At 50.5% G+C, this 25,815-nt stretch overlaps 1 protein-coding gene across 2 annotated transcripts; it reads left to right on the top strand.

Annotated features, from left to right (window-relative positions):
- Nucleotides 1–8,676: 8,676 nt before the first annotated feature.
- Nucleotides 8,677–24,350, top strand: CCM2L (CCM2 like scaffold protein). 2 transcript variants are annotated; one of them, XM_032858916.1, is made up of 10 exons: nucleotides 8,677–8,760; nucleotides 10,629–10,796; nucleotides 12,353–12,436; nucleotides 12,533–12,716; nucleotides 13,314–13,774; nucleotides 17,260–17,395; nucleotides 19,288–19,351; nucleotides 22,258–22,387; nucleotides 22,956–23,094; nucleotides 23,979–24,350. In XM_032858916.1, exons 1-10 carry the CDS (start codon nucleotides 8,731–8,733, stop codon nucleotides 24,290–24,292), a joined length of 1,710 nt encoding a protein of 569 aa, XP_032714807.1. In that variant the 5' UTR covers nucleotides 8,677–8,730; the 3' UTR covers nucleotides 24,293–24,350. The 2 variants fall into 2 exon arrangements, with proteins under 2 accessions (XP_032714807.1, XP_032714808.1); XM_032858917.1 differs by lacking the exon at nucleotides 19,288–19,351 and having other exon boundaries at nucleotides 23,979–24,091.
- Nucleotides 24,351–25,815: the final 1,465 nt, after the last annotated feature.

The following is a 25,815-nucleotide window of genomic DNA, read 5'->3' as shown; positions in this document are numbered from 1 at the left end:
TGCCCCCATCACATGCTGGCCCCTGTCACCCTTTGGCACCTGTCTCCCTCCCACATAAGCTGGAGGTAGGGCCTGCTGGAGGAGGAGCCACAAATTTCCATATTGATATGTTTGTGAGGTCTCATTGAAAGGGACCGGATGAGTACCAAGCCACCTGGGCAGCAGCGGGCATGGTGACTGAGCCCCTTCTCCCTAACAAGACCCTGGGCCTAGGGTGGGGCCAAGGGACTATAATGTGCCATTCTGGGTGGGGAGGGGCTAGGACATTCCTGGGTCAAGGGGATGAAGAGCAGGAAATGGTTGAAGTGGGAAAGGAACACCCCTTTCAGGAATGGACTGGTTCCTAGAGGCAGAAAACTCCCCAGTGCGGGGAGGGCTGGTCCTCTAATGCCTGGCCCCATCCACCCTTCCCTGATCACAGCAAGGTAGGCGCTGCCCTCTCCCCAGCCCTCTCCCTGGCCTTTTTCTATGCACAATCATTGTAAGGGCACCCGCAGGCCAGGCAGAAGCGCGGGAGGCCCTTGGGGCACCTGCGATAATCCCAGAGTGGAGCGGTAGCCTGAGACAAAAGCAGAGAAGGGCAGGGGGTGGGGGGTGCAGAACATTCCCCCATTTCTCTCACCCGAATATCCCAGAACCCAAACCAGGCCTGTCTCCCCTGGGCTAACCCACCGAACTCGGCAGGGGGAAGGAGGGTGCGCTCAGATAAACACAACCCCCAACCAACCCTCTTGGTTTTGCAAACTAGTAAAATAGCTAGAAAGGACCTGAATGATTCCCAGACCCCTCTTCTGATTTTCACCCCTGAGGATCCTATAGTCTGGGAGACTTTTCTTCCAAACAAGCCTCACTTCTTAAAGAATAATTCATCTTCCCACATTAAATTAACTCAAGCTGAGCTTCTGATCATAGATAAATGCTACCAAGGCCTCAAGTTAGCTTTTAGGGCTTGAGGGTGATGGGATCTCTGTATTATATTGGAGCGTCTAATACACAATTCTCAAGAGCACTCCTGGGCCCCCATGCCTGCCTCCCCTGATCCTTAGAGATCCCAAGTTGAGAATCTGGTTTACTCATCCAGCGTCCTGTTTTACTGAAGGGGGAACACCCACAGAGGTAGCCAGCCCAAAGTCCCTGGGCCAGTTGGTGGCAGGGTGGGACCAGATCCCAGGTCCTTCGGGGTCCCACCAGAACATTCCCAGCACTAATGCTTCCCCTTCCACTCTGTCTCCAACTCCAGGAACCACTAGCCATGATTGAGGGGCTGATTTCCCTCCCTCAGCACAATTCCGGGTGATTGTCCCCTCCAGGTTCTTTCTTTCCTCCCTAACCGGCCCCCACCCATGCCCACCCCTGTTTCCCATTCCTGGTCCCGCCTCCTGGTATTTACTACATCTGTGCCATCCTTAATCCCCCGCCCCCACTCCCCCCTCCGCGCTTCCCCCAGGAGGGGGAAGAGACCCCAAGCTGGGGCTTCTGTACTGAGACTCTTTTGTACACCACAAACTTTTTGTATATTTTTAATTTTGCTGCGACATGAGATATTAAAAGTCATTTCAGTACGTGCTGCTTGTGTTCTATTGCTTTGGTTGTTCTGGGCCGGAGGAAGGAGGGAGAGGGAAGGAAGGATATCTTCTGGCACAATCCCTAAAGAAACAAAAGCATTTGGTTGGGACCGGAATAGGAGAGTACACAGAAGTCCCTGTTGATTGGACAGTGCCTCAATCAATCAACAAGAATGCCCCTCCCCACCACGTTTTTAGGGACTATCTCTAATCTCGTCATTTTACAGATAAGGGGGGGAAAGGTGCGGCTGGGGGCAGATTTGTCAGGGGTCCCAGAATGAATCCGAGACAAAATCAAAACCCAGACTGAAGTACCTAACGGCACTAAATCAAATATTTGCTCAGCACCTACTATGTGCCAGGAGCTCTTCGAGGTTCTGTGAACAAGAAAGATAAAACAAGCATGGCTGGCGCCTGGGCACCTCAGTCGTTAAGCCACCTCAGTCGTTAAGCGTCTGACTGCCTTCAGCTCAGGTCATGATTCCCGGGTCCCAGGATCCAGCCCCAAATCCGGCTCCCCGCTCAGCAGGAGAATCTTCTTCTCCCTCTCCCACGCCCCTTGCTTGAGTTCCTTGTCTGTCAAATAAATAAATAAAATCATTTTTAAATTAAAAAATAATAATAATACAAGCATGATCCCCACCCTCATAAAGCTTACTTTCTAGTGAGTTTTGCCCCTAAAAGTTCTCCTTTGCCTCCAGGGTTTCCACCCTCTATCCAGTGGTTCTCAAACTTCGAAGTGCACGGAATCACTTGAAGTAGAGGGGGTTTCCATCTCCCGAAGAGAGGTGGTCAGAGTTTGCATGGAAGCCTGCATTGTAAAGGTTCTCCAGGGCATTCTGATACAAGGGGTTTGAGAACCTCACTTTGAGGACCACTGCCTTCAGGCATCCTTATCCTCTTACAAATTCTATCACGACATTTCCTTGCTTTAGAACGTCCATGGTTCCCCAGGGCCTTCAGGATAAAGATTGAAACCTTTGCGTGAGGCCGACTTTTCACTCCTGGACCCCCCAATACTTCTTGGTCCTTATCTCCACCTGGCCCTCCTAGCCTCTCCAAACCATTCATCTTCCCATTTTTGTGAGCCTCTCCTGCCTGCCACCCAGTAGCCTTTCTCACTAGTCTCTCCTGCAGGTGGAGCCCCATTCCTAGGACCCCCATCCCAAGTGCTCAGGGAATGTAGCTAGCCCCCACCTGGCCCCAGGAGCCAAGTCACAATTAGCCCAAGACCTCGGTTATCAAAACGCGGTCCCTAGACCAACATTACCAGGAAATTGGTTAGAAATGTTGATTCTCAGGCCTGACCCAGACCACCTTATCAGCCACCCGTGGGATTAGGTGGAGAGCCACATATTTTTATAAGCCCTTCAAGTGACTCTGATGCTCACTCAAGTTTGAGAACCACTGGTCCAAGATCATTTCTCTGACCTAGGGTTGGTGGGAGGCAGGGGCATGTGACTCAGTTCTGTGAGGCAGAGACAGCTTTGGTGGTCCCCACTATCCATGCTTCCCTCTGTCTATAAAGGAATTTTAGCTGGGCCCTGTGGCCCCCTGGAATAAAAGACTACATTTCCCAGCCTCCTTTGCAGTTGGGTGTGGCCAAGGAAACAAGTGTTAGTCAGTGGGATATGAGCAGTAGAATTTTGTACTACTTACCCAACATCCCTTTAAAGGGAGGGGTTGTGTTCTCCCTGGCAGGGTTTACCCTTCCTATCAGCTGGACCGTAGTATCTGTGTTGAAGGTGAGAACAAAATCTCAGTATGGCATAGCAACAAGATAGGAAGCCCCTGGGTCCCAGACCCAGCAGTCCCAGGTATGCTGCCCTGAACCACTCAGGGGAATAGAAGAGAAAAACTTCTATTATGTTTAAGCCGCTGTTATTTGTGTCTTTGTTGCACCCAAAATATATCCTGGCTAATACATCTGGCTCCTAGACTCCTAAGGGAAGTCTTTTGAAGCATCTGTGGGACAGGCATTCCTTCACAATAAAAAGACACTCAAGATGGGGAAACTCTTCCGCCTCATCAAGGGTTGATGGCGTCAAAAGCAGGATAATGACGAATGACATCGAGTCTGTTTTATTCCAAAAGCCACTGCAGGCATCTGGCCAACTGTATGAGTTTGTTAGGGCTCCCATAACAAAATGCCACAGCCCAGGGGACTTAAACAGCAGAAATGTATTTTCTCACTGTTCTGGGGGCAAGAAGCTGAGATCAAGGTGTCGGCAGGGTTGGTTTCTCCTGAGGCTTCTCTCGTTGGCTTGTAGATGGCTGCCTTCTCACTCTGTCCTTGCGTGGTCATTCCTCTGTGTGTATGTGCCCCTGGTACCTCTCTGTGTGTTCAGATTTCCTCTTCTCAGGATACTGGTCAGATTAGATTAGAGCCCACTCGACAGTCTCATTTAAATTTAGTTACAACTTTAAAGGCCTTATTTCCAAAAACAGCCACATTCTGAGGTACTAGGTATTAGGGTTTCAACTTATAAATTCGGGGGGCATAATTCAGCCCATAACAGCAGCACAGTAAAAAATGTATGGGACTCGGGTATCTGGGTGGCTCAGTGGGTTAAGCCTCTGCCTTCAGCCCAGGTCATGATCTCAGGGTCCTGGGATCAAGGTCCACATCGGGCTCTGCTCAGCAGGGTGCCTACTTCTCCCCCTCTCTCTGCCTGCCTCTCTGCCTACTTATGATCTATCTCCATCTCTGTCAAATAAATAAATAAATAAAATCTTTAAAAAAAAAAAAATGTATGGGACTTGATGCCGTTTTGGGCTGCTCAGTTAGCCAGCCCTGAAATCACTTGTCTTTGGACTTCTTGTCTTGAGAGGTAATGTATTTTCCTTATTGTCAAAGCCCTTTGATTGGGCAGTCTAATCTCTGCAGCCAAAAGCATCAAACCCAGGCACTGTGTGTTTGCTCAGGCTGCGTCCTCTGTCTACAGTGACCTTCCTTCCATATGTCCTTCAAGGCTTGGCTTGGATATAACAGGGCTTGGTGAATGGCTCCTGATTCTGCCTTCCCCAGACAAGTCACTTGTCCTGTCTCCAAGATTTTGCTTATGTGTCTTTCCCACTAGCCTGATTGGGGTCAGCATATATGCTGTCCACCTGCTGCCACAATCTCCCCTCCCATCCCATGGCAGGCATGGATACTCAATCCCTTTTTCCTGCTGAGAGTAGATCTGGTTTTTATAATCTTCTACATAGAGCTGTAGGCAGCCCCTGCCAATCCGCTGAAGGAAGCTCCAAAGAAAGAAATCCTATTTGCCACAACTGTTCAGTCTTTGAGAGCAAGGACTTTGTTTTACTCATCTTTTTCGATTCAAAAGTTAGTTTTTTAAGATTTTATTTTTACGTAATTTCCACATCCAACGTGAGGCTCGAACCCACAACCTGGAGATCAAGAGTCTCACACACACACACACACACACACACACACACCCCGACTGAGACAGCCAGGTGCCCCTAATTTTTTTTTTAATTTTTCAAGTTTTTATTGAAATTCTAATTAGTTAACACATTTATAATATTAGTTTCAGGAGTAGAATTTAGTGATTTGTCACTTACATGTAACACCCAGTGCTCATCACAAATGCCTTCCTTAATACCCATCCACCATTAGGCTATCCCCCCGCCCCCACCTCCCTTTCAGCAACCCTCAGTTTGTCCTCTATAGTTAAGTCTCTTGGAGTGCCCGGATGGCTCAGTCAGTGAGGCATCTGACTCTGGATTTCAGCTCAGGCCGTGATCGCAAGGTTGTGGGCTATGGGATTAAACCCCTCCTCTGACTCCACACTCCGTGGGGAGTCCAATCAGGATTCTCCCTCTCCCCCTCTGCCCCGTCCCCCACTCGTGCATGCGCACTCAGGTGCCCACGCTCTCTCAAATAAATCTTTTTTTTTTTTTTAAGATTTTTATATAATTGTTTGACAGAGAGAGGGACTACGAGTGTGCAAACACAATTAAGAGGAGTGGGAAAGGGAGAAGCAGGATTCCCACCGAGCAGGGAGCCTGATCTGGGACTCGATCTCAGGACCCTGGGATCATGTCCTGAGCTGAAGGCAGATGCTTAACCAACTGAGCCGCCCAGGCGCCCCTTGAACAAATAAATCTTTAAAAGAAAGGAGTCTCTTATGGTTTGCCTCCCTCTCTTTTTTCCTTTCCCCTATGTTCATCTCTTTCGTTTCTGAAATTCCACATGAGTGACATCATATGGTATTTGTTTTTCTCTGACTAACTTATTTCACTTAGCACAATAGTTCCACCCACATTGTTGCGAACAGCAAGATTTTGTTCATTTTTTATGGCTGAGTAATATTCCACTGTGTGTGTCTGTGTGTACACATATGTACATACACATATATACAACTTCTTCTTTATCCTCACAAGCCAATTGTAATCATCAATGTTCCTATCATATATGCTTCTATTCCCATTTAATCCCTGCAGCAGCCTTATGAGACACGCACATCATCATCATCTTGCTTTTGACACATGAAACTCTGGGGCTCTGAGAAATCACCTGTTCAAGGTCATACATGTTTGAACCTAGGTCCACCTGTCTCTGCCAACTTCCACTGACATTTACTAAGCGCTTGACCTGTTCGTGGCCCTGGTGTGGGCATCGCAGGCTATGCAAAGAGAGTTTGCTATTTCTAGCAGCATTCAGAATGCTTCTTGTCCTATTTGATATTCCCAGCATTTCGGGGACACCTGAAGTTCGTTCAAGGAACAGAAGTCCTTGTTTTACAAATAGGGACACTGAGGAATTTGGCACTTGCTCAAGGAGTTAAGTGGGAGTATTGGTGTCTGGAGCAGTCAGGAATTGGGTTGCACATCCTGGCCTCTTCCTGTTGGCCTAGCAGGCTGTGGAGAGCTCACTTCCTGCTGCTGGGACAGGACAGCCAGCCGGATACAGGGGAGCAGGAGGGAGAGACTCTATAAGCTAGCACTAAGCAGCTTGGATCATTTCCCCTCCCCCAGAGGGAGGGAGGCGGGAAGGCAAGTGGGGGAAGGCAAGTGCTTGGAGGTTCCAGTGCCCCCCACTCCCAGAGGTAGTGGGGAGCTCTTTCTCACTCCAATGGGCACTGAATTGGCACAATTGTGCTTCTTTCTCTCTCTCTTTCTTTCTTTAGAGGTAGTGGGGAGCTCTTTCTCACTCCAATGGGCACTGAATTGGCACAATTGTGCTTCTTTCTCTCTCTCTTTCTTTCTTTCTTTCATTCATTCTCTCTTTCTTCCTTCTTTTCTTTCTTTCTTTCTTTCTTCCTTCCTTCCTTCCTTCTTTCTGTACACTTACGCTTTCAGAAGAAACTTTCTTTTTTTAAAAAAAATATTTTATTTATTTATTTGACAGAGAGAGACACAGCAAGAAGGGAACAAAGCAGGGGGAATGGAAGAGGGAGAATCCAGCCTCCTGCAGAGCAGGGAGCCAGATGTGGGGCTCCATCCCAGGACACTGGGATCATGACCTAAGTTGAAGGCAGATGCTTAATGACTGAGCTACCCATGCGACCCCAGAAGAAACTTTCTTTTTTTTTAAGTATTTGTTTAAGATTTTTTTTTTTTTTTGACAGATCACAAGTAGGCAGAGAGGCAGGCAGAGAGAGGAGGAAGCAGGCTCCCTGCTGAGCAGAGAGCCCGATGTGGGCTCGATCCCAGGACCCTGGGATCGTGACCTGAGACGAAGGCAAAGGCTTTAACACACTGAGCCACCCAGGCACCCCCAGAAGAAACTTTCAAAACAATCCAGTGCATGGGCCCCTGCACTTCACGATTCCCAACTGCTTTCTCAATCACAGTCCGGTATCTTTCTCACCACACCTCTGACTAAAGGGCAGGGCATCTGGGATCATTGTTGTCATTGGAAAGATGAGGAAGTTGAGGCCCAGAGAGGTTAAAATAAGCAAACTGCCCTAGATCATACAGCAAATCAGTCCAGAACTGGGGCTTCCAGAACCCATGTGACATGGCAAGGCGTGGATGGGTAGTCGGAAACTTCTCAACTGTCTTGGGTGGGACCTGCTGAGCACGCTGGCCCTAGAGGTAGGGAACCAGGCTTCAGATTCAGACTGACCAGAAATCCCGGGTCCCCCTCTTATAAACTTGATAACTTTTTTTGGGCCAGCCTCTGCAGTTGAGCCTGATTTTTCAATCTATATAATAGTTATAAGGATACCCCAATATTGTAAGGAATAAGAGAGATGAAGTATGTAAAGTATGTATGTATGTAAAGTGCTCAGCATACAAAGAGAAACTTGCCTTGCTAATATTCTCCCAAGAGACAGTAAAACAGCCCAGGACACAAGGACACATAGATAGCTAAATAGTTAATATTTACTGAGCATTTCATGTGTGTCAGGAGCTCTTCCAAGTGCATTTATTTATTCCAAGTGCATTTGACAAGGTCACCATGAGGTCAGACTGCTATTATGCCCATTTTATAGATGGGGAAACAAGTGGATAAGGGACTTGCCCAAGGTCATCACCCTAGTAAGTGACAAAATCAGGATTCAAACTCAGGCAGCCTATCCTCAAAGCCCATGTATACTGCTGTCCTTAATGGTAATGATTAATATTTAAAATCATAACTTGCCTGGACACAGTATTCCATAATTTAGGAAGCATTTCCCTCTCCACTCGTGCATTTATCTCTTACCGCAGCAGCCAGAGAGGGAGGCAATGTTTATTTCTACCTCATAGAGAGGAGGGGGCAACCCAGACGGTGCAAGAGGGAACTGCCTTGCCTTGCCAAGGTCACACAACAAGGTCAGTGGCAGAAGTAGGGTTGGAATTTGGGATTCTAGGACTCCAAATTGGGGGACTCTTCCCTAGCCTTACTAGATTCCCAAGCCCCCTCAACAGCAAACCTTCTGGAGGGAGGCTGGAGGCATTCTCCCTGGTTAGTTGCTCTGGCTGGGCTTCCTTCCACTCTTCAGCTGGAGGGGCCCAAGCCTGAGTCCTCCACCCACTGCCTCCGCCCCCCCCGCCCCCCCCCCTCACTATCAGACAGGAGGGGCAGGAACTACGGGGCTGGTGGAGTTTCCGACCAGGCAGGAAAAAGAACAAAGGAACTGCATGGCGGGGGTGGGGGGGGTGGGGGGGTTGGGGGGGGTGGAGGGGATGGTCAGGAGGGTGGCAAGAACGGAGGGGACGCTTCGCCATGGAATATGAAGTCAAGAAAGGGAAAAAGGTAGGTGGGAGTTTGGGAGGGATGCAGGTAGAGAGATGCCCCTGGAGCTGGTAAAGTGGGAGGCCTGGGGTGGGGGTGGTGGGCAGGTACTGGCATGGGTAGAGTCTTTCTTCTCATCTGAAAAGACTGTCCTTCCAACCCTTGGGCAGTCAGACTTTTGGGCTCAAGCTCCCTAACCTGTCTCCCCTACTCTCAAGTGGCGCCTGCCCTCCCTGGAACAGACAGCTTCCAAGGAAACCCAGATACCTTCCAAGGTACCTTGGATACCTTCCAAGGAAACCCAGCCAGACAGATTGCTGGGAGATACTCCCAACCTGCTTCCAGGGCTTTCCTGGGGTTTCCTCAGACCGAGAGCCCAACAGACACCCAACAGACCCATTCCTCTGCTCCTCACCTCCCCAAACAGAAGGACCTCAGCCAGAGCAATTCTGTGCTACAAGACTGGCTATCAAGGTGGAGACAGCTACCTGCTCCCCTGCTGGGTCCCAGCCTAGCCTGCCCCCTCCCCCTCTTTATGTCAGGACAGCTCTGTTCTGAAAGCCTCAGTCTGAGGGTCCTCCCCTTTACCCCCTAGATCCTCACCCCTCCTTACTGTCAGAAGTTTTCTAGTCTGGTTCCCTGGGCGCCTCACCTAGCTGTCTTTGCCATTCAGGGGGTCCCTCAGTTTCCAACTCCCACACCCACCCAGCCCTCTTTCTCCAAGAAACCCAGATCAGGCTGGTCTAAAGGGTTCATTCATCTCATCATTCAGCCACAATAGACCTCACACATCTCCAGGCTCACACTCAGCCAGCCCCGGGGTTTACACATGCTAAGCCCTCCGCCTGGAACGCCCTTTCCCAGATCATTGGTTCTCATTTCTCAAAACGTGCAGATACTTAATCTAGGCTCCAAGATACTGGTTTTAAGATATGAGCTGGGCCTGTATCATAATCACCTGGAGCTCTTGTTAAAACATAGATCGTTGGGTCTCACCCCCAAGCTCTGATCCAGTAGATCTAGGATAGAATGGGAGAATGTGCATTTCTCTTAAGTTCCTTGGTGCTGCTGAGGCTGACCCAGGACCCACACTCACTGAGAACTGCTCTAAAGAGGGGCTCACTCTTGACTGTGAGATTTAGATTCCGTTGGGCTGTGCTGGAGCCCAGAACTGGCTTCTTGAGCCTTGCTGTAGGTCATTTTTTTTAATATATTTTATTTATTTATTTGACAGAGATAGATCACAAGTAGGCAGAGAGGCAGGCAGAGAGAGAGAGGGAGAAGCAGGCTCCCTGCTGAGCAGAGAGCCTGATGCGGGGCTGGATCCCAGGACCCTGAGATCATGACCCGAGCCGAAGGCAGAGGCTTAACCCTCTGAGCCACCCAGGTGCCCCTGTAGGTCATTTTTTATGCAGGTATCTGTGGATTCTCCTGAAATGTACTTATTAGCCATTTCTAATTTGGCGGAAAGCACACAGAATAGCGTGACAAATATCTATGCACTCGCCACTCAGTCACATTGAATCTTAATATTTTTCTTACTTGCCCCAGCCTAGACCCACTCCTTCAGCCTGGGCCTGGGCCTTAGTAGGCCTTCCACCCTCCCCTGGGTGTTTAGAATGGAGGTTTTAGAGCCAGACTGCTCTCATGATTCTACCACCACTACCTGGTGACCTTATCAGCTAGTTCCCTCTCTGAGGCTTAGTTTCTCCATCTGTAAAATGGGGATCACAAAGGTACCGCTTCTGAGAGTCTATGAGAATTAAATTAGGTACTATGTAAAGAAGTCAAATGCCCAATGGGGAAGTGTTCAGAGAAAGCCAGTTGCAGTTGTTACTGTTGTTTTCCCCCACATCTCCCTGTCCCCCACCCCGCCCCCCCGTTCCCAGGGCTTTGTATCCCCCATCCGGAGGCTGGTGTTCCCCAAGGCTGCGCGCCGGGCTGCCTTTCGGACCAGTGTGAGTCGCCGGCCCCTGCACTCGATGCCCCTTTACCCCCCTGACTATCTCATCGACCCTCAGATTCTGCTGTGTGACTACCTGGAGAAAGAGGTCAAGGTACGTGTGGGATGAGGAGAAGGGAACGCAGACTCTTGGGGTGAGGAGTAAAGGAGGGGTAAGGTTTTCATCAACTCTCTTAGGGTCCCTGGCTGGGTCTGAAAATGAAGCCAACAAATACAGATGAACAGGAGAAAAGCGTGCACATTTTATTAAATGTTTACATGTCCATGAAGAGCCTTCACAAGAGAATGAAGACCCAAAGAAGTGACCGGAGCAGGAAGCTTTTATATCTTCTCGACAATAAATTTATGAAAAACTGACAAAGCAGAGGGGTTTGGGCTTGGGGAGTAAAAGGTGAAGAAATAACAAGGTTTGTGTATACAGCCTTCTCGGCCCTAAATGCCCTGTGTCTGGTGAGAAGGAGGTCTCCCTCCAGGTACAGGGAGGGGACGTTTCAGGTGGGAGATTTATCTCCTGCTTTCAGGAAAGAGGGGTGGGGGAAGGTCAGAGTAACCTTCCCACTTCTACCATTTTCTTCAGTTCCTTCAAGCTTAAGATATTCCATATTTTTTTTGTTATTATCACTATTAAAATTACTCTTTATTTAAGAAAAAGATATTCCATATGCCAAGATGCCAGATTTTGGCGTAGCGTGTTCTGGATCCCATCAGGAGGGACTGTTCTTCTCTCGCTCACACCAAGCCCTGACCAGCCCTGTCTCACATAGGGGAGGCTCAGGGAAAAGAGAGCTGGGTTCACGCCAGCCTATTTCCTGCTTTATGCTGAGGACCTTAAGCAAATGACCTCCACCCGCTCAGCCTCAGTGTTTCCATTTCAACACAGGGGAGAGAGATGGGCAAAGCCATAGATTCCTGTGAGATTTTACCGACAGTGGATGAACTTGTTATAGGAACCCAGTTCAGCAAGCCAGAGGGGACTGAGGTCATGCAAGGGTTTTACTACTATTTCATGAGCACCAGTGGAGAATCCTCATTATCCAGGGAAGATTGGTATGGGAGTAGGAGGGTTAGATTTGGCAAAAACGGGCTGCCAGGTTAAATGTGGATTTCAGAAAAGCAGTAAGTACTTGTTTAGTATTAATATGTCCCAAATATTGCATGGGACTAAAAATACTTTTTTAAAAACTTAAAAAGTATTCACGGTCTATGTGACATTCAAATTTAACAGGCATCTTGTATTTCACCTGGCAACCATATGTGGAGGGTAGAGCTAACCAATAAATCTACTTAAAAATTGGGGACTGAAATTTCATAGAGAAGAAAAGAAGAAAAAAGTTTGATTGGTGGAATTCACCTAGAAGAACAAAGCTAAAAATAAAAAAAGAGTTAATTTCTTACATTGAATAACATTAAAGTTCATGATGACATTAAGTTATAACTGAGAATGAAGAATTATTGTGTTGGTTTAGGGCATCATTTTGGCGGGTCTGGCTTCTGTGTCCACCTTAGTAGTTATTATCAGATTATTATTAATTCAAATAGTTCTACCTCAGTCTATATACACTGGGTCAGTAAGGAGTTCTAGGTTATTCCAGGCTTCAAGGTGACCTCTCTGTGCCCTTCTCCCAACTCTACCTCCCATGTTCTGTCCAGTTCCTGGGCCACCTCACCTGGGTTACCTCCTCACTGAACCCCTCCAGCCGCGACGAGCTCCTGCAGCTGCTGGACACGGCCAGGGTGAGGCCCTGGGGAGGGTTAGGGCTGGGTCTTGTCCCCTTCTTCCTCTCCCACCCGAGCACCTCCGGAACCCAAAAGATCCGACCCACCCTGCAGCAGTTGAAGGAGCTGCCGCTGAAGACCACGGCGGAGCAGGACAGTATCCTGAGCCTGTCGGCCCGCTGCCTGCTGCTCACCTGGCGCGACAACGAGGAGCTAATCCTGCGCATCCCCACGCATGAGATCGCAGCCGCCTCCTACCTGCAGGACGACGCGCTGCACCTGCTGGTGCTTAAGACCGGTACAGCGAGTGGGGCGGGGCCGGGGCGGGGCCGGGGCGGGGCCGGGAGGTGAACCGGGAGAGAAAAAAACCAGCGTCTAGTTTTGGGAAAGGCGTGACCCGGAGTGGGGAGGGGTGGGCGGCGGAGGGTGGATGGTGTGTGATGGAAAAGGACTGACTACACTACCCTGAGATTAAGGCAGGCCATGACCATACGCAAGAAGACGCGGCCCCAGGTTGAGGTTGAGGTTGAAGGGTGGACCGCCTGACCCACCGGCCTAAGGCTGGAAGGGCCCAAATTCTGGGACCTAAAGTTAGAGCGCGTGGTGAAGCAGAGCCGGGAAGCCGCGCGCTGGGAGCTCGGAAGGGGGGCGGAGTCTGAACTGGGGGCGTGGCCGTGTGCCGGGGAGGCGGAGCTCCCGGCTGGGATATCTGTGGGACAGGTCGGACCGCGAGGAAGACTAAGGTGGAGCCGAGGCCGGGGGCGGGCCCCAAAAGTAAGGGACCGCGGGGGGCGAATCTGGCCTCGCCTCGAGGGCCAGGCGCCGCTGGTCCCCAGCGGGTCTCGGGAGGGGGCTCTTCGCCGGTATCTCCTGACCGCGGTCCCGCCCCTCCTAGGTCTGGGCGTGGACCCGGTGCCAGCCGGCGTAGACGCCAGCCCCGGCGGCGCGGGGCGCGACCCGGGCCAGCCGGGCGCGGCGCCCGAGAAGCGGCGGGGGGGCACCACGGAGCGGCGCCACACCATCTGCAGTCTGGACTGGCGGATGGCGTGGGGCGGGGGTGCGAGCGCGGAGGCCCGGGCCGGGGGCGGCGGCGGCGGCAGCCTGGAGCGCCAGCGCGCCGGGGCGCGGGCGTCGGGCAGCTGGGAGCGGCGGCAGACGTTCAGCGGCAGCTGGGAGCGGCGGCACGCCGGCGGCGGCGGCGGCGCGGGCAAGCCGGGCGGCAGCTGGGAGCGGAGGCAGGCGGGCGGCGGCGGCGGCAGCTGGGAGAGGCGCCACCCGGGCTCCAACCCTCTCGACCCGCAGGATCCCAGCCCCGACGCCTACTGCAACCTTGTCATCCTGGCCGTGGCCAACAGGGTGAGCCCGAGGGCACCCGGAGCCCCTGCGCCCTGCCTCCCCCGCGCGTCGAGGGGATTTGGAGGGCGTCGTCCTCCACCCCACCCCGCCCCGTTCCTGGGGTCTACCCTGGCCTCTTCCCTTCTTCCTCCTGAGGCCCTACCTAGGACTTCAGGTTCTACCTGTGCGCTCCAGACGCCAAAGGGTTTCTAAATCTGCAGCCTGGACGCCTGCCCTTGCCATCCCAATGGAATGAAAACTCAAAACAGCCCAAACAGACTTGATCTAACCCCCTTTCCAGCCCTGCTCCTTCTCCCATGTCGTCAATTTCGGCACAACCACAGTAACAATCACGAGGACACTCATTACCAGCACGAATGGAATGCCAACCTGTGCCAGACAAGGAACCAGCACGAACACATTTCATTCTCTCACTAACCCCTAGAGGCAAACATCACAGCCATCCTCATTCTGTAGAGGAGGAAATTGACACCCAGAGGCTAAGTAACTTGCGGAAGGTCACACAGGAAACTGGTGGTGGTGGTTTCAACACTGGGACCCCGGATGTTCAGAGCCTGTACTCTTGTTAACTGTGGCAGTCATTCAAGGCAGAAGCCTTCCATTCTTGCCTCTCCTCCTCTCCCTCCATTCTCCATATTAACCCTTGCTTCTATTCCTTTGACCATCTTTATTGAGCACCAGCTTTGTCCTAGGCATTGGGCTAAGTGCTACGGACGCAGAGGTGAACAAGACATATTTGGGGCCCTCCCTTAGGGAGCTCACAGTCTAGAGAGACCTTCAAGTCCTGAGCTGTCTAAGCTTCTCCTCTAACCCAGGGCCCCCATCCCCTCCCCCAACCCCATACCTACCCTAGTGAACAATAATCTCATGGTGTTTAAAACAGTGAGAATGCCCCAAATTTTATCTCTCAGCAAATCTCCAGACTCCTTTCTCCAATTGGCCTCTCCATTCGGTGGGCTAATGACCATCTCAATGTCCCAACACATCTGAGGCTAAGAGCCCAGTCTTCTCCCCCAAACCTACTCCTCCCTTTGTCTCCCTGTCTTGATTAACTGCAGCTCTGTCCTTGCCTCATTCAGATCAAAATTTGGCAGTGACTTGTGGCTCCTCTTGCTCTCACACAGCACACATCCTTTCTGTCAATAAATCCTGTTGGCCCTATTTTTAAAATATAACCCAACCTATCTACTTCTCGCCAACCCCCAGGTCCACACCCCATTTTCTATCATCCGGGTCATGCATCTAGATCACGGGTTTGGCTCTTGCTTATAATCTGTCTCCCATCCCCCCACCAACACACACAATCAGAGCAGTTCTGTTAACAAGTAAGTCACAAAATATCACTGCTCAAAATCTTCCTGTGGCTCCCCATCTCACTCAGAGTAAGAGCTGATGTCCTTACAATTGCTTATAAGTCCACCCTCCACCCACCTTATGGTGGTGGCTGAAGCCCATTTCCTCTCTGGACTCCTCTTTCTAGGTCCCCCTTTATGCATTTCACTCTAGCCAGACTGGTCTCCTTGTAGAGAGGAGACCTATGCATTCTGGATTGTTCACTCTGTTATCTCTGACCCCTAAAACAGTGGCTGGCACATGATAAATATTGAATGAATGGACGAAGAGATAGGGATTATATTACTATACCTTGGGACAGGGACCAAGAAGAAAACAAACAGATTGCAGTGATAATGAGAAAGGAGATCCACTTTCCAAAGAGAAAGTGAGTTTGTGCCTTTTAAACTGAAATGTGAAGGGGAGGAAGGAGTGAACAAGGCAAATTGGCAGGAAAATGAATTCTGGGCAGAAGGAACAGTGTGTGCCCTGTTAATCTCACTGCACTGTGAGGGCTTTAGGGTACAGACCTCATCTAATTCACCCCGAGACCCTAGAGTCTGGCCCAGTGCCTAAAATGGGACTAAATGAGAATTTGCAAAATGAGTAAATAAAGAGATGTTTTTCAGGAGTATCTGATTCTCTGACCTCCTCTCCAAGGCCTTTGTCCAGTGGAGGGCATAGGAGTTAGAGTAAAAAAAAAAAAAAAAAAACCTGAGTGCTGGTGCGGCACCTGGGTGGCTCAGTGGGTTGGGCCTCTGCCTTCAGCTCAGGTCATGATCTCAGGGTCCTGGGATCGAGCCCCACATCGGGCTCTCTGCTCGGTGGGGAGCCTGCTTTCCCCTCTCTCTCTGCCTGCCTCTCTGCCTACTTGTGATCTCTGTCAAATGACTAAATAAAATCTTAAAAACAAAAACAAAAACCGAGTGCTATGGTACCTGGGTGGCTCAGTCGGTTAAGTGTCTGCCTTTGGCTCAGGTCATGATCCCAGGGTCCTGGGAATGAGTCCCACATCATGCTCCTTGCTCAGCAGGGAGCCTGCTTCTCCATCACCCTCTGCTGCTCTCCCTGCCTATGCACTCTCTCTCTCGCGCTCTCTCTCTCTCTCATGCTCTGTCAAATAAAAATCTTTAAAAAAGAAAAAAAAAAAACCCGAGTGCCAATAATAACCAATGCTAAGAACTTGCTGTGTGATCTGGGTGAGTCACCTGACCGCTCTAAGCCTCAGTGACTTTAACTGTAACAGAAGGATCTTTCGTGTCTGTTTCACAGGGTTATTGTAAGGATCAATCCTGCCTCTCCTGGGTTACATTTTAATCCATACCCTGAGCTTTCTAGAGGCACAAAATAGGAAGTGGTACCTGAAGATGGTCTCATCGGTGATTGTCTTTCTGGGTCTCTTGCTTAAAGACATAAAGAGGTAAATTAGAAAGGCAAATTCTTCTTCAAATTTGCAGTCTTGAGAAACTTTCACCCAAGAATTGAAATTCCTGCCTCCTATCAGAGACTGAAGTTTATGTATTTATCCTACTTCCATTTTTGCCCTGGGTGCCAGGAAGCTCATACCTAAATATGGCATCCAGTAGTAGTAACTATGTTGAGCCTAAAATTTTTATACATGTAATTCTTCCTCCTCCTAGTATGTATCAGGAGTCCTGGGTTCTAGTCCTGGCTAATCACTTCACTTCTCTGAGCCTCAACTTCCTACTGGTAAATTTAACTAAACTGGGGCTTATTTTATTTTATTTTACTTTATTTTTTAAGTAGGCTCCATGCCCAGCATGGAGCCCAGTGTGGGGCTTGAACTCATGACTGTGAGATAAGAGAACTGAGCTGAGATCAAGAGTTGGATGCTTAACCCAGTGAGCCACCCAGGTGCTCCTAGGGCTTATTTTAGATAAACTTCAGGAGGTCCTATGAATCCCCTAGAAATATGGGGTGCATTTTTCAGAGCAGAAGACTTAGAATTGCTGCTGGACTCTATAAAGGAGTCCAAAACTCAGAGGATGGCCATATAATTTTGATAGGGAGTGCCCTCCAAAGTGCCCATAGGTGCGTGTATGGCCCCACAAGCCTCCTGACACTGTGAAAGGGGTTGGGGTACCCTGGCCATTGGAGAGGTCCTGAGCACTCTGCCTTCCTCCCTGGGCCAGGATGCTGCCGAGGAGTCCTGTGCGCTCATCTGTCAGGTCTTCCAGATCATCTACGGGGACCAGAGCATTGAGTGCGTGGACCGGGCCGGCTACCACTACACGTCCACGCCTGAGCGGCCATGGCTATGCAGCCGCAGTGAGTATGGGAACTCCTGGCTGCCCTCCTCCCTGTGAAACAACTCATAAGGCCGGGGAGGGGGGCTGCCCCAGGAATCAGGGCCAATGATCACCTTTAGGGGTCCTGATCTCTACCACAGTTACAGGGGTCCCCCTCCCCCACTCCTGCTGCCCTTATGTAGTTAAAATAAAATGTCGGTTTTCACGATGACCTCCAACTTAGCTTCTTCACAGATGTTCTGGCTGCCAGATTCAGAATGAGCCCCTCAAAATTGAACTTTTCTCCCTGCTTTCATTTTTGATGCCCTTGCTTTGCAAAAATCCAAACACAGGCACTTTCTGTCTGACTCCACCAGGAATCTAGGTGAAACCCAAGATCTTCAGACCCACCCTTGAATGCAATCAAGGGCTAGAATGAGAATAAGACTAATAGAGGCATTTATTGAGCACCCACTGTGTGCCAAGCACAGTACCAATGTGCCAAGTCTTATTTAATCCCCATAGCAAACTTGTCGGTCCTATTCGCATTTTATCCCCTGTGCCTAGCACAGGACCAAGGACATCACAGATGCCCGACAGGTATTTTTTGAGTAGATGAAAGAACTCTCTGAAGCCTTATGATTCCAGTTTTACAGATGAGAACATTAAGGCTCAGAGTGGTCAATAAATTGTTCAAGGTCTCACAGCGAGTAAATGGCAGAGTTGGGATTCAAACCCAGATGTGTCTGATTTCTTTTTTTTTTAAGATTTTTTTTTATTTATTTGACAGACAAAAATCACAACTAGGCAGAGAAGCAGGCAGAGAGAGAGAGGAGGAAGCAGGCTCCCTGCTGAGCAGAGAGCCCGATGCGGGGCTCGATTCCAGGACCCTGGTATCATGACCTGAGCTGAAGGCAGAGGCTTTAACCCCCTGAGCCACCCAGGCACCCAAGATGTGTTTGATTTCTAAAGCTTCTATCTGCAGCAGCCTTAGTCCCATGCTGCCTTCAAGGCCACTAAGTGTATTTCCTCAGCCACAGCCCCCTCAGTGTGCTCCCTTCCTTCATAGCTCCAGCAACAGAGCTCTTTCCTTCTGGAGGCATTCCCATCCGTGGGCTGTGGTTATGGGGAAGCTGGGATGGCTCATCAGCTCTCACAGGATGATGGGTAAATTAGAGAAGTCAACAAATATTTCAACTTCATTCTATTCAACAAATATTTACTGAAGCACCTGCTATCACCAGGATATACTGGGGATTAGAACCAGACGTGCCCCTGCTCTCACAAGGCTTGCATTGCTGTGGTAGGCCCACAGTAATTAAATAGTTGCATAAATAAAATGTAGCCACACATTGTACTCTGAGAACACAGACTGAGGAAACCACCTCACCTGGGAAGTCACTTCCTGAGGAAGTGACACTGAGTGAGCCAAGATCCGAAGGGTAAGGCTAGTGGATTCAGAGAGTAACAGGCCTAGGTAGAGGGCAAGTTCTCAGTAAATAGTGCTTCTATCCTCTCAAGATTTGGGGTTCTTTCCCTCAAAGTTCTTTTTCTTTTTCTTGCCTCAAACAGTTTTCAAAACATTACCTCACCTGTTACCTTACCTGCTATTCCCAAGACCCCTGTGAGGCAGGCAGGAAGGTGGTGTTGTCCCAGCCTTGGGGAAGTTGAGGGCGAGGAGAGGGGGTGAGTTGCCCCCCAAAGGCTGTCTGTGTGTTGGTGGTGGGGGTAGGAATCATGGTCAGAATCTTCTAGCCGCTGCCTGATTTCACTCAGGGTAAAAGCTAATACCCTTACGGTTGCTTACAAGGCCATCCATGCTCCAGCCACCAGCCCAGCCGTAGGGAGGGGCTGAGGTTGGGGCCTCAGGGAGCCGAGGATGTCGATCCCTGGTCTGCAGCCTCTGACAGCCACCCTGTCTGCTGACCCCAGGTGAGAGCTGCCGCACGGATGGGACTTACGCCTATGACGCCGACTTCAGCTGCTGCAGCTCCTTGTGGGTACCGTCCTGCCCCCCCCCACCCCTGCATAATTAAGGTTACTCTTCTGGGCATTCTTGTGCCCCTTGTGGGCAAGAGAGGGTGGGAGAAAATGACCCCACCTCGATTTGTGCTGACACCATGGACTCTGAGGGTGGGAGGTAGGTAAACCGATCTCTCTGGGCTTTAGTGAGCTCAGAGGATCCAAACCCAGACTCTGAGAGGCCCAGGGGAGGGCCAGAACCCAGAACAGGGCCCACATAGGCCTGTAGTTCTCTACTCGTCTTCCAGACATAGTGGTCTGCAGAGCCCAAGTCAGAGCTAATACCAAAAAATGACTTGGGTTTACTTTAGTTTTAATTCCATGTGATAGAAAACCCTAAAAAAGATAGAGCTTTAAACAAGATAGCTTTTTTTCCACCTTGTCTCTTACATAAAATAGATCAGGCGTTTATGGCCTTATGGTCAGCAGGGGTCCAGGCCTCTCTTCTCTCCCCTCCTTAGTACTTGTTCCCATCCTCAAAGTCATCTCATGGACCAAGATGATGGTCAAAGCTCCTGTCATCACAGTGTCCTGCCAGGGGCCTCAGTAAAGAGCTTTGCTGGGAGTCCCACCTGACAACATCTGCTTATGTCTCATTGGCCAGAACTTGGTCACGTGGCCACCACTAGCAGCCAGCAAGGCTGGAAAGTGCAGCATAACAAACTCACCCAGGAACATTGTTCAAGGTTCTGTTTAGTGTGACCAGCCTGCCCCCTGCCCCCCTGCCCCCCCACCCTTCCAGCCTTGAGGGCATTCCCTGGACATGGGAATTTCAGTACTAACACCAGGGAAGTCCCAGGCAAACTGGGGGACCAGTTGGTCATGCTGGTTCTGTTACTAAGGCCTTAGGCTTGACTGGTAGCAATCTCTGCCTGTAATATACGCCTGACCTCCCCTCCCCCCTCTTTGGCAGCAATATATTCACCTTCTTAATACTGTGTGCACTTGGGCCGGTCCTTAAACAACCTGGTATCTGCCAGAGAGATGGCAGTCATGATAACGGCTAACCTTTGAGCTTGCTGTGTGCCTAGTGCTGTTCTATAAAGCACTTCATTTTTTAAAAAAAATAAACTCTACCGCCAATATGGGACTTGAATTCACCACCCCAAGATCAAGAGTCATGTGCTCTACCAACTGAGCCAGCCAGGGCCCCAAGCACTGCATTTTTTTAAAAAAACGCATGTAGCAACACTACAGTGGCTATTGTTCATTTACTGCTTATAGTCCATGACTCCAGGTGCTGTACAGAATCCTCTAGTTCTTGTGACAGCAATTTTTGTCATTCCATTTCACAGATGGAAACACTGAAGAATAGAGAAGCTAAGCAGCTTGCCCAGGGTCAAACAGCTAGTAAGTTGTAAGCCTGAGGTTTGAACCTGAGCAGGCTAGCTCCAGGTCCACATCCCTTAACCACTATGTCACACTGCTTTTCTGGAGGTAATAATGCAAGATGGTTCTGGAACAATTTGGAAAACAGGAGGCAGGTTAACTTTTTTTTTTTTTTTTTTTTTTTTGAGAGAGAGAGAGCAAGGGGTAGAGAATCTTTTAAATCTTTTATTTTAAAAAAGATTTTATTTATTTATTTTGAAAGAGAGACAGAGCACACAAGCAGGGGGAGGGACAGAAGGAGAGGGAGAGAGAGAATCCCAAGCAGGGGCGCCTGGGTGGCTCAGTGGGTTAAAGCCTCTGCCTTCAGGGTCCTGGGATCGAGCCCCACATCGGGCTCTCTGCTCAGCAGGGAGCCTGCTTCCTCCCCTCTCTCTGCCTGCCTCTCTGCCTACTTGTGATCTCTGTCTGTCAAATAAATAAATAAAAATCTTTGGGGAAAAAAAAAAAATCCCAAGCAGACTCCGGGCTGAGCTTGGAGCCTGATGAGGGGTTCCATCCCACAACTGTGAGATCATGCCCTGAGCTGAAATTAAGAGCTGGTGGCTTAACTGACTGAGCCACTCAGGTGCCCCAGGTTGAATTTTTATTAAGCAAGATTTCTTGAGTATCTTTCCTGCACCAGAGACTGCTGTGTGCTAGGGTTGCAGTGGGGAGCCAGACAAGGATGAGACCTGTGCTTGGCACTGAACAGGTACTTAACAGACGAAGAAACCAAGGTCCTTCCCTTGCATGGTTTATCGTGCAAGCGCAGTTAGAGTGTCTGACACAGAAGATGATGAAATCATGATTTAATAGAAATAAGCATTAATGGTAAGCATGAAAGAGAATAAGTACCTCAGGATGCTGAGAGAGAGGCCATGGGAGCTTTCCACATCTGGGGAGTTAGGAGGGCCTCTGAGAGCTGATGCCACTTGAACTGAGACCCAAAGGAGGAAAAGGGAAGAGCACCCTAGGCAGAGGGCAGACAGTGCAAAGGTTCTGAAGCAGGATGAAGCTTGGTGCACAGCAGCCAAGAGGCCACTGTGGACATTGATTGGGGGATCTGGAAAGGCCTCACATGTCATGATTGGACTTATGGGTTTGTGACCACATTTGACAGAGGATTTAACCCAGTCATCGGGAGGGGGGTCAGGGAAAATGTTGTCAAGAAGGTGACATTTAAGCCCCAGTGATGAGTAGGAGTTAGTTGAGCAAAAGACAGGGGGAGAGAGGCATTTCAGACAGAGGGAACGGCATGTGTAAGGGCCCAGAGGTGAAGAGGTACTTGGAGTCCTAGAGGAGTAGAGAGAAGGCACAGTGGCCTGAACAAAGTGAGGGTGCAATAAGGCAGCAGGGAGACTCAGGGCCAGATAATGTGTGGCCCTAGAGGCCAAAATGGGATCTAGGATGAGGCCTCAGGCCCAGAGCATCGGTAGCTTTGCCTTCCCACCTCCACCTGAGAGGAGCTGGAGGGAGGTGAATGAGGGCTCCCCTTTCTGCCTCTCTTTGCAGCAATGGCTCCCAGGATACATTTGAAGCGTGTTATAGTGGCACGTCCACACCCTCTTTCCATGGCTCCCACTGCAGCGGCAGTGACCACAGCGGCCCGGGCCTCGAGCAGTTGCAAGATTACATGGTCACGGTGAGCTGGGGCAGGCAATGCGAACAGCACAAACAGAGGCCTGGAGACTGGAGACATCACAGGGAGCATTTCAGGATTCATGAATAATCCTGGACATAATTGAAGCCAACATTAAAGATCAGGGCGGGACATGAGGTTAGGAAAGTAAACAGAGGCCAGCTTGTGAAAGCCTTAACAAGTGTCAGCTAGCATTAATTGAGTGTTTGCTGTATACCAGGCACTGTTCTGTGCACCTTTTATGCATTTTTTTTTAAATTTCAATAACCAAGGTGGAAAGTGCCACCATTATCCTCATTATATATAAGAAAAGTAAGGGTCAGGGAAGTTGTCACCTACCCAAGACCACAGAGCTGACCAAGGGGCCGGGATGTGAACTCAGGTAGCTTGAGTCCACATCCATGCTTACATGCAGCCCAGAGGATCTGGATGCCCCCCTCCCCAATAGGCCATGGGAAGGTTTCAAGGGAAGTCTTGGCCAAATATAGCCTTACAGAGGGCTCTGGGTCTTTTAGGCAGATGTTGGGTGGGGGTTGCTCCCTGGGACTGATCTTGAATCTTGTCCCTGCAGTTGCGGAGTAAACTGGGACCCCTTGAGATCCAGCAGTTTGCGATGCTGCTGCGGGAGTACCGGCTGGGGCTGCCCATCCAGGACTACTGTGCGGGCCTGCTGAAGCTCTATGGAGACCGGCGCAAGTTCCTCCTCCTTGGTGAGCCCCCCCCAACCCCCCCCAAGGTCAGCTAAGGCCCCTACATAGTCCATGACATTCCCAATCAGGCATCAGGCTAGACGTGTTCACTCCTATTCTTCAGCCTCCAATAAAGCCAAGATCGTGAAATCCATCTCAGGGAGGAGAAAGGGGCAGAGCAGAAGAGAGACGTGCTTGCTGTCACGGCACATGAGAAGAGAGCACTAGTATAACCATTCACCTTCATAGCAAAACTGGGCGAGGAAGTGATTCTCCCCATCCACCCCACAGGCAGCTGAGGCTTGCAGAGGCTAAGGAACTTGTCCAAGTTCACTCTGCTGGTAAGGAAGGCTAATAATAGCATCAGGAATGATAATACTAATAAGCTAACAGGGATTTTGCGGTTACCCTCCTTGAATGCGTCAGTTTTGGAAAATGGAAACTTATTGCCCCCATATTGCATATGAGGACACTGAGGCTCAGAGAAGCAAAGTACTGAAGTCACATGGCTAATGAGTAGAGATGGAGGCAAAACGAGCTGAATTGTCCGGGACCCTCAGTGTGTGCCAGACACCTCCTCACAACCCTACCGGGAGAACTGGTGCTATTATCTGAGTTTTACAGGCGAGGAAAGTAAGGCCCAGAATAGCTATTTAATGAGGGTCACACAACTAATAAATGGGGATGTAACCGTTAGTCACAACGACAAGCTAACCTGTATTGAGCGTTTACTCTGTGCAGAGCATTAGGTCATTATGCTCTGGCGCAGCGGTTTGGAATGTGAGCAAGGCCACCGCCAGCGGGCGGAGCAGGGATTTGAACTCAGATCTCTGCAGAAGGTGGCTCCGATGTGGGAGGGGGAGGGCTGAACCTCGAGGAGTACCCCCGGCCTCTCGGCCCCGCAGGGATGCGGCCCTTCATCCCCGACCAGGACATCGGCTACTTCGAGGGCTTCCTGGAGGGCGTGGGCATCCGCGAGGGCGGCATCCTCACCGACAGCTTCGGCCGCATCAAGCGCAGCATGAGCTCCACGTCGGCGTCGGCTGTGCGCAGCTACGACGGCGCAGCCCAGCGGCCCGAGGCGCAGGCCTTCCACCGGCTTCTGGCCGACATCACGCACGACATCGAGGCGCTGGCCCCCGACGATGATGAAAGCACGGACGAGGAGGCCAGGGACTCCCCGGGTGGGGGGGACGCGGCGGAGGAAAACTACCTGTAGCCTCAGACGAAGGGGACGGTGGGGCCGCAATCCCGGCTGCGTCTCACTGGCTCCTGCTTGTGAGACCCCCGGCCCAGGGACCCCTTCGCACCGGACGCGGACCTCCACTACCCCACCCCCGTGTCCGTCCCTGCCCTCGGGGCTCCAGTCCCTGCAGTACCAAGGATGTCCTGCAGGGGGAGGGGCTCTAAAGTCTCGGGCAGTCGCCGGAGGCTCAGCGGGCCTCTCTGCCAGACCAGGATGGGCAGCGCCGCACTTTGTCCCGCTAGCCCCAGGCGCGGCCCCAGGACCGCTCATCTTCCCTCCCTCCCCTCCCACTCCTGCAACTTTCTGGAGGCCAAGGGAGGGATGAAGGGTGGGCTCCACCTGCTGGCAGACTGGGAAAGGAAGCCCCAGAGCCCAGGCGTTCTTCCTCTTTGACAGTTTGAGAAATTAAGGTTCAAATAATGGGAAGGAACTTAAGGGAATCTCCTATTTCTCCTTAGAGATTACCTCAAGCTAACCATACGAAATAGCGTCGAGGGTCTTCTTAGGACTCTAAGTGTCAGGGTCGCCCCTCCCCTGATAGCAGGAATTGGATCATCAGTGTGAAACAGAGGTTTTTCTCCCCTGGCCGTTGGTTGAGTCAGAAGTAGATGATTGGGGTACCAGTCCTGGTCCTAAAACTCTGAAGGAGTTGCTTGTTTAGATCTTGGATTTAGAGCCAGACAGACCTAGGGCTCCTGTCTGGTTAGTGTTCTCACCTCTTGGTGACTTCCATTCCCTAATCTGTCGGATGAGGTGGGCGCCTCCCACTTCTCAGGGTGGTTCTGGGGACTAACAAAAGTCAAGGTCTTGGGGCTGGGTCCAGCACCTGATAGGCACCCAATAAAAGCTGTTCCCTTCCACACCTAATACTTTCAGACTTGGTCCTGCCTGTCTTACCTGGGAGCAGTGGGGTAGGAACTGAGGAGAGGATGGGCTGTAAGAAGACCGTTGGGGAAGTTTGTGAAGAGGAAATAGGACTTGTTCCCCATGGATCGGTTGCACCCTGGTTCTGGGCTCAAGCCCCGGATGAAAAGTCCCCCAGACTCCACAAGCTACCATCCCGGGAGCCCAGGGTAGCTGAAGAAACCTGATGGCAAGGTTGGAGAGGCAGAGAAATCAGCGTAAGGACAACAAGTAAAAGTAAAGTAAAAGCCCTGATAGGAGACCAGAGACTCACACATAACTGCAAAAAATTATTTGTAAAACTGCACAGAGCGTTCCATGGCCAGACACATGGTACTCACCGTGAGGCAGGTACAATGATCACAATTTTAAAGTAATATTATTAGGGCTTTAGGTCCAGAGTTCCATGATTTATCCTCAGTTTGTAGCAAATGGCCATCCCATCGTAATTAGTCCTTCAACACCCTCTGATGTTTTGTTTTGCTTTAATTCACCCCTCATTCCCCACACTCCTTCCCCTCCCCACAGTGCACACCCACCCTACGTGTTGATATGTGTCCCTGAACATGATACACACAACGCTTTGTGTGTAT

This window comes from Lontra canadensis, unplaced genomic scaffold (assembly GCF_010015895.1).
Source record: "Lontra canadensis isolate GAN:19392208 unplaced genomic scaffold, GSC_riverotter_1.0 scaffold16, whole genome shotgun sequence".
NCBI classification, from domain to species: domain Eukaryota; kingdom Metazoa; phylum Chordata; class Mammalia; order Carnivora; family Mustelidae; genus Lontra; species Lontra canadensis.
This window is presented reverse-complemented; position numbering and strand designations above follow the sequence as displayed.